The 11,759-nt window shown below is 38.5% G+C and overlaps 1 protein-coding gene across 1 annotated transcript in view; it reads right to left on the bottom strand.

Moving 5' to 3' along the window:
* ARHGEF26 (Rho guanine nucleotide exchange factor (GEF) 26) overlaps positions 1 to 11,759 on the bottom strand; it is a 124,327-nt gene that overhangs the window by 28,586 nt on the left and 83,982 nt on the right. The window contains exons 7-9 of the mRNA XM_005874408.1: positions 9,420 to 9,549; positions 6,454 to 6,528; positions 5,001 to 5,090 (exon numbers count right to left, since the gene is read on the bottom strand). Of these exons, the coding sequence (XP_005874470.1) occupies positions 5,001 to 5,090; positions 6,454 to 6,528; positions 9,420 to 9,549 (295 nt within the window). The remainder of the gene's footprint in view (positions 1 to 5,000; positions 5,091 to 6,453; positions 6,529 to 9,419; positions 9,550 to 11,759) is intronic.

Genomic DNA, 11,759 nt, shown 5'->3' with positions numbered 1-11,759 from the left:
AAAAAAAAAAAAAGACCGTACCCTTTTATGTAATGATGTTTACTTTGAATTTATATTAGTTCACACAAACACTCCATCCATTCTTTTGTTCTGGCCCTCCGGTCCCGTTTAAGAACCCATTGTGGCCCTCGAGTCAAAAAGTTTGCCCACCCCTGGTCTAAGATGACAGAGATTAAAATATAAAACTTACATTCAAACACAGTATGCACAGTATGGCATGCATCATTCTCTTATAGACACATTATAACAAAATATAATAACTAGAGAAGTACAGTAATTCTCCAATAGAAAGTGAGCAACAATTTATTTTCCAATATAAAAACAATTAACTTGCCTACACGTAACTAAAACTCAATGAGAAAATGTTATTGGGTCAACCAGAAAGGATTATATTGCCCTACCATTAACTCTCAGCTGAAAAAGATCAAGAAAGGAGTCACTGAACACTGAAAGGCCTCAAAATGAAATCTGTATCAACTGCAGTTACTTTAAATATCACAGATCAGAATCTAAACATACAGGAAAATGGAGATAACGGTAGCTAACAAGAGCCCAATATAAAAAACAATTAACTTGCCTACACGTAACTAAAACTCAATGAGAAAATGTTATTGGGTCAACCAGAAAGGATTTTATTGCCCTACCATTAACTCTCAGCTGAAAAAGAAGATCAAGAAAGGAGTCACTGAACACTAAAAGGCCTCAAAATGAAATCTGTAAGTATCAACTGCAGTTACTCTAAATATCACAAACCAGAATCTAAGCATACAGGAAAATGGAGATAACTGTAGCTAACAAGAGCTCAATATAAAAGCCTGCATTCCTTTATGAACTGAGTAGACTTTATTCAAAAGGAAAAAAAAATCCTCTTAAATGTGTGATTTGTCAGCCGATTATTTACTTAGCCATCTTCTGAAGAACACCTGTTCTTAAATGTATGGTAGTTTTCCCCATGGAAGTTCATCTCTGAAAGCAACATGCCATTTTTCTGGCTGGGGAAAATGAGGTTTTCCCCAAATAATCCATCTTAATCTCATAGAAAAGGCTGGATACAAGAAATTACATAGTTTTTTAAAAATTCAGTTTCCAGTTTCCGACTGGAAAACTCTCAAAACCACAGGATAATCCTTACCCTTGAGAGCTCTTTTTTTTTTTTTAAGTTACCAGAAATGCTTACTGTCAAAAATTTGATTTAAAAAACTGCATCCATAAAATAAGCAGAAGTTCTTAGACACACAAAACATAACTGTAGTAGCTTGGTGCAACCAAATGTCATCCTTTTCAGGGAATAATGATTAAAAATAGCTAAAGGAAATTGAGGATATTAGGGAGGAAATAAGAAAGCTAAGAGGATTTCTTTTTTCTTTTCTTTCTTTCTTTTTTTTTTACTTTATAAAGAACTTTTATAAGCAGGTTGCTCATCAGTTATGTACTGTTTTCCTGAAGATTTAAAAAGGAAGAGGAAACATTATGGCTGACCTCAAACTTTCCAAACTTGCCATTAAGGGAGTTCATAGTTTCCAGACCCAAATCTCAAATCAGACGATTATCCAACAGGAATGGCTGAAACTTAAAAGACCGACAGACAAAGGTGGCTTAGACCAGCGGTTCTCAACCTGTGGGTTGCGACCCCTTTGGCGGTCAAACAACCCTTTCACAGGGGTAGCCTAAGACCATCCTGCATATCAGATATTTACAATTCATAACAGTAGCAACATTACAGTTATGAAGAAGCAACGAAAATAATTTTATGGTTGGGTCACAACATGAGGAACTGTATTTAAAGGGCCAGAAGGTTGAGAACCACTGGCTTAGACCACTCTGGGGAACCCCACCAGCACACAAGAGGTCACCGCAAAAAACTGTGTGTGTCAGGTTCTGTGTGTTTGGTCCTGTTGAAGGTATGGAATTACTGGGGAACACAGTGCTATCTTGCTGTTGCATGTAACCCTACAGTATGAACCAAGGACAGTTTTATGGTTAAGTTCTTTGTTTAGGGGCGGGGGAAAGAAAGTTTTTAAAACTAGTTTGTTGTTTTTAAAATACATTGACTTTTTTAGGCTCCTCATATTCCACTAGGCAAAAATCACTATCTAAGGAATATCTAAAATGGGCAGTGGCTTTCAATATGTCTATGCCTCTTTGGAAAACAAAAATCCGGTATTACAAATGTTTTTTTGTTTCAGAATTTATTAGAAGATGAAACTCATTCTTTTAAAAAAAAGAAGAAGAAAAAGAAACTATGAAAATGTCTAAGAGAAAAGAATCTGAAGAACCAAAAATGGGCATAAATAAATTCCTGGAATTCAGAAACTCTAAGACTAAAATTCAGGTGTAAATAAAAAAAAAAACTAGAAAAAAAGTTCATGAATAAAAATATATCCCTAAAGGTACTGATGTAAGTCCTATGGAGAAAAGACTTTTCATCCTTTTTTGTGTTATTTGGCATCCTAGAAAACTAGCCTCAGTATAAAGTTGAACTAATTTTATGAGCCAGCAAGACAAGAAAGAGCTGCTGAAGAGTAAATATATATTTTTATTGAGAGAAAATTAATCATTTAACCATTTAAAGGTATACATATAATTCAGTGGCTTTCAGTACATTCACAATGTTGTACAATGATCACCACTACATAATTCCAGAACATTTTCAATACCCTAAAAAGAAACCCCGTATGCCTTGAGTCACTCTCCATTCTGCCCTTCCCCAAGGCCCTGGCAACCATGATTCTACTTTAACTCCATGGATTTGCTTATTCTGGACATTTCATAGGAAAGGAATTATACAATATGTGACCTTTGGAGTCTGCTTGCTTTCATTTAGCATAATGTCTTTAAGGTTCATCCATGTTGTGGCATGTATCAGGACTTTGTTCTTTTTTATGGCTGAATACTATTTCATTGTATGAATATACCACAATTTGTTTATCACCTCACCAATTTTGTTGACGGACATTTGGGTTGTTTCCACGTTTTTGGCTATAATGAATAATGCTACCATGACCATTTGTTTTTACTTGAACAACTGTCTTCAGTTCTCTTGGGTATGTACCTAGGAGTGAAATTGCTGGGTCATGTAGTCATTCTATTTAACTTTTTGAGGAAATATCAAACTGTCTTCTACAGTCCAAAGACTTCTTAATGCCTTGGAGTTTTTCATGTTGTGTTACATCTTAGATTTGGAGTAGGAAGCCTTACCTGATACAAGCTCCCCATCCCTCCATCCCTCACTCCTAGAGCTGACCATTATCCTTTGCATTTCCAGTCTCCCATCTACTGTGACAGCTGCAGACTTTGCTACTAACTCCTTTGCATTTCTGTAATTTTCTGTGAGTCTGAAAGCTTCCCAAGCACAGGGATTACATTTTTGTCCGTCCTACTGCTTTCCACAAATAAGGTGCTCGTTAAACTCATGAACTCAATTGATGTTAATCACTTACTTTTAAGGACCCCTGGGGTAAGCTTTTTTCAATTACATATTAATTTTGCATTCTAGAAAAATAAAGTTTAAAGATATTTTAAATCAATTGAATTCCAGCGAGGAAGAAAAAAGAAATATGGTTAGGGAAGGAATTTACCATCTTTAAAAAGAAAAATGGTTAGGGGGTTTGCCATTTTTAAAAAGAAGATTTTTAAAAAAAGAAACAAAAAACAACCTGGCCCACATGGCTCAGTGGTTAAACGTTGAACCATGAGGTCACAGTTCAATTCCCGGTCAAGGCATAAGCCCAGGTTACAGGCTTGATCCCCAGTGTGGGGCATGCAGGACGCAGCTGATCAATGATTCTCTTTCCCTCTCCCTTCCTCTTTGAATTCAATAAAAATATATTTAAAAATTAAATATAAATTTTAAAAAAGGCCTGTCATTTTAAGTTGCTTAACACAATTTACATGTAATAAAACAAAACAGAATGCCAATCCTGATCATTCACATCCATTAAGAACTCAGCTTTAGCCCTAACCGGTTTGGCTCAGTGGATAGAGCGACGGCCTGCGGACTGAAGGGTCCCAGGTTCGATTCCAGTCAAGGGCATGTACCTTGGTTGCGGGCACATCCCCAGTAGGGGGTGTGCAGGAGGCAGCTGATCGATGTTTCTAACTCTCTATTCCTCTCCCTTCCTCTCTGTAAAATATCAATAAAATATATTTAAAAAAAAAAAAAGAACTCATCTTTAAACCAAAGGACTGAGTGTGGCCAAGATTTACAACCATTAACCATCATTTTCTTTCTTTTTCATCTTGTCATCTGCCCCTGAGCAGTGTCAGACAAGCAGTAATGGGCAGCACATAGTCAATAAAGAATTATGGGGGAAAAACAAATTTGCAAAGAACAATCCACAATCTGTTTCTGCAAACTGGACAAGGAGTGTCCTTATCTGATTTGGGAGCACACCACGGTCCAGCTCCTGGGATACACCACTGTTTTGTAGGACACTTTGAGAATCTGAAAGAAAGCTCCTTTCCATACTAAAGTTCTATTCGTTTTTAAAAATGTATTTTTATTCATTTCAGAGAGGAAGGGAGAGGGAGAAAGAGATAGAAAGATCAATCATGAGAGAATCATTGACCGGCTGCCTCCTGCATGCTCCCCACTGGGGATCAAGCCCACAACGCAGGCACTGTGCCCCAACCAGAAACCGAACCATAACCTCCTGGTTCATAGGTCGATGCTCAACCACTGACCCACACCAGCCGGGCAAGTTCTATTATTTTTAACTACCTTTTTCCCGAGTTTGCTGGCTTCCTGGGGAAATAAAAAATGTTCTCATCAGATAATACCTAACTGTGGTTTATGGAAAGGTCGCTTTATCTGGCATAAGCAGAATAGAATCTCCCTCAGCATCTGCTAGTCTTTCCGCCAGCCTCTCTCTAATCAATGTATGGTCCTTCTTTGAAAAATAAAATCCTATCCACTTCTGTTGCCCTCGACTGTCTTCATATTTACTGAAGACTTAAGCAAGAGCAGTAATAAATCTGTTTATGAAGAAGTGCGGAAATACCTTAATTTTAAATTCCAGCTGGGAGTTAATTGTGTACATCATTTCTGTCCTTTCCATCTTCCGGGCTCCTTCATTGCACAGTCGAACCAACTGGGAACACAGAAACATAAGGAGGGTTGAGGGATCGAGGAGAGAAACCCCACTTTCAAAAGCAGATTTCTCGCAGGAAGTAATTAGCACTGGGGAAGCTCCACAGACTCCCCTCTGACGGTTGAAGAATTCACTTTTACACAGTTAAGACACTGTACTCTGTGAGAAGTGGGGTCAGTAGGATGTGAAGACACAGGGGGAAAGTCTCCTAAAAATTTCTAGGAACACGTGTCCTTCATGAGTTTTTACATAACACCCTCCACACCCAGGTTCCCCCCACAGGCCCAGTCCCTAGTCCCTGGGCATTCTGCTCCTTTCCTCCGTCCCTCCTGCTTGCCTCAACCCAAACCCTCACCCAGCCTCAGGGCATGCTGCACCTTTCTCCTCATTGCCAAGTCAGAGCAGCTGGAGGCAGATTACCAAGGTCAAAGGCAAATTCTAAGCAGAGTGGTACTGCAAAGCATAGGACCAGTAAAGGGAAGCCTTCATCTAGGGCAGTGGTTCTCAACCTTCCTAATGCCGCAACCCTTTAATACAGTTCCTCATGTTGTGGTGACCCCCAATTTCATTGTTACAAATTGAACATAATTAAAGCATAGTGATTAATCACAAAAACAATATGTAATTATACATGTGTTTTCCGATGGTCTTGGGTGACCCCTGTGAAAGGGTCGTTCGGCCCCCAAATGAGTCGCGACCCACAGGTTGAGAACCACTTATTTAGGGGGAACCTGATGGTCAGTGACTCTTCAAGGATGGCCAGGCTCAGGGACATTCACTGTAATTAGAAATAATGAATGATCTACAACTGAATGCATTCAGTCCTTTAATGATGGCCTGGGACATTGTGATTGATAATAAGAAACATATAGTTGGTCTTTGTCCATAGTTCCCCGCACAGAGCATCTAAAACCCTTGTAATTTCCTATATAGGAGCCATTAGGGGCATCTGTAGTCATAATATGATATTTATTTATAACAAGCCCCTTTAAACAACACCCTAATTTATGTTAATGAGGTAACTTTAAAAAAGCCGCTAACCATCACCATAGTTTCAAGGGCTGGTATGCCTGGCACAGTAGTTGACATGCAATAAATACTTATTTAATGGGGAAATAAATAAACAGCTATTCAGACACCACAAGAAAATGAGACATCTATAGGCCCTTAAAACAAGACTGTCTGACACGGTAAAAATGCACATTTCATCTGAGTGTAGCAAACATCGTTTTGTTTTTCAGCTAGCTAAAGAATGCTGTGCAAATGACTATGAGAATCTACCAATTTTCAGCATCAAACCCAGAAACATTCTCTTCCAAGCGATCTGAGGGCCTTACTGTCTGAGGAGCTACCCAACAGTTACCTTGCTTACTTCCTTCAAGGCCCTTTTACAGACTTCATACTTTGGAGAGTCCTTTGGTGTTTTTTGACAGATAGTCTGTAATAAAGTAAAAGAAGAAAAAAATTAACTGACTGATTTTACTAAGTACAATAAAACCAATGCCCAGACATACCCTCTCGCTCATAGCAAACTTCACAATGCTGAACACAATATTATGGATGGGTATGATGATGACATTAAAATCCAATGAAAAAACTATGAAATAGTCTTTACACACACAGAATCCAAGAAATAGTTAAATAAGAGGATAGACTTCAGAGGTGGATGAACCCGATTTTAAATCTGAACTCTGACCCTTATTAGCTATTTGATCTTGGGTAAGTCTTCTGTCTCTATAAGCCTCAGTTTCTTCATCTATAAATTCAGAATAATGCCAGCTATGTCACCAGATGGCTGCAAGGACTAAATGATAATACATGTAAAGTGCTTTATGAGTGCCTGGCATATAGTAGGCCATCCATAAGTAATAAAATTAATCAGCCGCCTCCTGCACATCTCCCACTGGGGATGTGCCCGCAACCCAGGTACATGCCCTTGACCGGAATCGAACCTGGGACCCTTCAGTCCGCAGGCCGACGCTCCATCCACTGAGCCAAACCGGTTTCAGCAATAAAATTACTTTAATTGTTATCATCATAATCATCATTAGAGGTGAACTAATTTTGTATATAACACGACTTAATAAAAATATCAAGGAAAAAAGGCTGCTAAATTTTCTCTTGATATATTTATACTGCAATTTTTGAGATAATAAAATTGAGCTCAAAGAAGGTGAATTCAAGGTAAACCAAATTACACATAACTTGAAACTATACCCAATTCAAAACCAACAAAACTATTTTAAGTGTTAAAACTGTTCATCTCAATTAAGTTTAAATCATTTCAAAACAAGTTTAAATCTCCAAATGAAGTAACATTGAAGAGATAGTGTTTGAAGTCCAGACTCTCTCACAAAACAGATTAGGGCAGTGGGCATCAGGTGAAGGTGGAAGGTACTTAGATCTAGCAAACCCCTGGTCCCTACAATGGGGGTAAGTACCAGGCCTACACACCTGAGGTCGGGTGTTAGGATTGTTACATGTGATGTGTCAGAAGAAACACAGACAGTGCCATCTGTGGGTTTATAGTCATGGTTCTCAAATGTTTTTGACTATGACCCACTGTAGGAAATACATTTAACGCCGTGACCAGTACACATGCAAACAAAAATGAAACAAGATTTTTTTTTAATGAAATAATACTTAACCACATTATGGACCATATACATGTCATGTAGAGTATGTTCTAATTTTTTTTTAAACAGTGCTCATTTTTCAAAAGTCGATTTTGTGGCAGACTAAGGGGTATGAAAGTGGTTTGAAAAATACTGGCTTATGTTCCTGAGAGCAGGCACCCTAAGTTCATAGTGTCTCTGTACACCTCAATTTTATGTAAATGTTGTGCATACTGAATTTCCTAGGGAGAATGACTACACTTTACTCAGAATCTCAAAAGGGTCTTTGACCCTAAAAAATATTAGAGCCCACTGGACAATATGGCATAAACACTCAACATGGTATGTTAGATTTTGTGGGTACCAATCTATTCAAGCAATTTTGCCAAAATTAAACAGAGAAGAATATGAAAGGTTGAGAGATGGCAGTATATACAGAATCTAAGGAAACATGGCTAAAATGTATTTTCAGAAGAAGAAAACATTCTGAAAATTCATAATACTACAAGAAAGTTGACATTTAGAAAGCATCCATTTCTTATTTAAAATAGTGAAGTTTAAAATATGTCCCTATACAACTCAAAGTTCCATAAAAAAGTGTTAGAAGTCACATAATATAAATCTTGTTTTAAATGACCTCTTTACTACTGATAAATCTTACAGAAGAAAGCACAGCAGCTGCTCCTTGAAGGTATCTTTGAAAAAGTCACAATCCTATATAATAAAATCCTAATATCCAAATCGACCAAATAGCAGAACGAATGGTTGCTATGATGCGCCCTGACCACCAGGGAGCAGATGCTTAACGCAGGAGCTGCCCCCTGGTGGTCAGTGTGCTCCCACATGGGGAGCGCCACTCAGCCAGAAGCTGAGGCTCACAGCTGGCGAGCACAGTGGTGGCAGTGGGAACCTCTCCCGCCTCTGCAGCAGCACTAAGGACCCCTCAAGGGATGTCCGCCTGCCAGCTTAGGCGGGGAGTGGGCCTAAGCCAGCAGGCAGACATCCCTCGAGGGGTCCCAGACTGCAAGAGGGCACAGGCCAGGCTGAGGGACCGCCCCCACAGTACACGAATGTTGTACACCGGGCCTCGAGTATTAATATAACTCAGCACAGGCCTGTATATTATATTATTAATTTAGTCAAGAAACACTGTCTATTGTCACACTTACCATTTACTATTTCATTGGTTTTCATGCCAACCCTGCAGGTACCCATTATCCTTATTTTCAGAATAAGATAAGCAATTTGCCTAGGATCACCTAGTCAGTGGCAGAGACAGAATTTGCACCCAGATCTGTCTTACTCCAGAGCCACAGGACTTCACTGCACCAGGTTTACGTGTCAGAGTGCCTCCTAAGGAAGCAGGGGCCCAAAAAGATTAAATGAGCTGCCCAAGGTCACAGGCCTCGTGGCTCAGCCAGAACCCAATCCAGGATTCCTGACTTCAAGAAGTCAATATTCTTCCCATTTCAAAAAGTGTTGAGTGAGTGATGTAATCTAAATCCTTCAGTGACCACACAAACCTAACCTGAAGATGATTCCTTAAAGATATTAGACAAAAGTGAGACTTTCCCGCCGAATCGCACCTTCTCACTTAATTGGGAGATTTTATAAAGGGGTGATGCATCAATGTAAGTGGAAGAAGAATTTCCTTAATCAGGTTTATGGCACTACGGCTACCCACAGAGGAAAGAGCCACCCAATCATGTCTTACGTCCATGAGCAGGGGAAGGCGAGTCACCCTCTGCATGGGGAGAATGAGGAAAGAGATCATGGGTAAGTTCCTACAGTCTTCATGGGACTCGATTCTTGACAGTACTTCCTTAAAAGATGGATTGGTGGCTCTGAGGGAAAACAAAGAAAGAAGAAACTTCAATATACAGCCTCCTCAAGTTAAGAATAAAAAAAAAATGTAGTATAGAATACTGTGATAATTTCAGATATTACCAACAATTTTTAAATATATACAACATGAACACATAATTACATAGGTAGCCATAGATGGTTTGTCTGCCTTTTATAGCCAAGACTGACTATAAGATATGAGTCTAAGGTGACAGTATGAACAATGAGATGAAAATGTCTGAGCTACAAATTTATTGACGTGGAAAGTAAACAAATGACAAGGCAATGGCATCGGAATGGTGAATGCATCCATCACAAATTAGTTTTAATTTGTAATAAAATTTGACAATAAAACCGGTAAAATACTGCCACAACATTTTAATTTCATTTTCTCACAATGAGGAGTTTTAAGTTTTTCTTCATACTTCGCTTGAAATTTTTTTAAAAAAAAGTTTAAGGAAAAAATCAAACTCTAAACCAGTTGCATCTTTAAATCCCTTTGGTCCCAGTCTCCCACCTCCAAAGAGTCTGGTTAAACAGAAAACTGACTATTGTCAGCAGTGTTTCTTCTCTCCCAGTGACAATAAAACCAGTAAAATACTGCCACAACATTTAGCAAGATACACTGACATATACGATCTTATGTGGAACCACCCATATAACTTTTAAGGAAGGTCAAGAGGGGATTCCAATTAGAACGGAGCCTCAGAAAGGTCCCCGACTTGCCAAATAATAGACCTAGTCTTTGGTAAAGACAGAAGTCAAGCCAAGGTCTTCTGACATTCAGTGGGTGCCTTCACCCCTGCATCTCTCACTCTCACCTCACTTCACCCCAGAGGAGCTGTGAGGAGCTCCATTGTGACTGCAAGGAGGGGGCTGGGAAAGGGTGGTCCTGCAATGTAACCCCACGTTGGAGGGCAAGGGCAGGGGGAGAGGGGCAGGAAGCAGCACAGTGGCAATTGTGACCTTTTTAAACATATACATACACTGAGTGGCCAGATTATTATGACCACCCCATCAGTACTTCATTGACACTTCTAAAAATACTGAATATTGAAAACTTCCTAAGCAAATACTCTCAAGGTTTTATTATTATTTGTATTTGCATAACGAATTCACTCCATTGTACTGATGGGGTGGTCATAATAATCTGGCCACTCAGCGTATATTTATTAGAGGTCTGATGCACGTAATTCGTGCAAGGGGTTTGGCCCTCACAGCCTCAGCTTCATCCAGAAGGTCGTCTGGAAGGACACCCAGAAGGTTGTTCGGCCATCCAGTCTAATTATGCTTTTATTATTATAGATAAGATGAGAGCTGTTTTAACTTTTTTTTTTTTAACCCAAATTACCTCTCAGAAAAGATGAAGTCACTTTTTACTCCATTCCTTACAGCTTCTCATATTAACGGGGTCACTCTTTAATTACTTTATTTTAAACAACAACATACTGATGGGAGAAGTCACTTAGTCTAATGTAAATTCAATTTGTAAAATCTGAGCTTTTAAAAGATAACTTTAAAATGTAGTGCAATAATTATTATATTGCAGTGGTTGTAAATATATATTAAATGTGACTGTGGAAAAAAGCAACATTTACAAATACAAACCTAAATTTGCATATTTAATATATGTAAGTAAACTAATATTGTGTGGACATTTCACTAATTCACTTATATCTCAACATTTTAACATATTAAGCGGCCCAAACATATTTTTTAAATACACCTGAAAACAAATGGGATCACCTTATATTTGGACATATCTAGACTAAATTAATTAAAATTGTTTTTTTTCTCTACTTTGAGCCACAGACAAGACATTTTTAAAATATTTCTCATATGTTATAATGTTATGGGAGTGATTAAGTAGTCTGGGATGAACCCTGGGCTTTGTTTTTCGCTTTTTTTCAGATTCCCAGGAGTTTCCAAAGTGCAGGTGAAGTTGAATGTCACTGTCCTAAATGTAAATTCAAACCAACTGTACCCAGCTCCTGAGAACCCAGCCACTCGTGTCCAGGTGAAAGCTCAGTGGATGGTTTCATTAAGCTAATTTCAAGAAAACCTCGATTTTTAAGAGTTACATAATGCACAGTAGTTCCCATTTACATTTTTTTTCATTTTATTTTTATTTATTTATTTATTTTTTCCAAATCATTTTTTTTTCATTAGTTAAGGTATTACAAATGTGTCCTCATCCCCCCATTAACCC

This window comes from Myotis brandtii, unplaced genomic scaffold (assembly GCF_000412655.1).
Source record: "Myotis brandtii unplaced genomic scaffold, ASM41265v1 scaffold436, whole genome shotgun sequence".
Lineage (NCBI taxonomy): Eukaryota > Metazoa > Chordata > Mammalia > Chiroptera > Vespertilionidae > Myotis > Myotis brandtii.
This window is presented reverse-complemented; position numbering and strand designations above follow the sequence as displayed.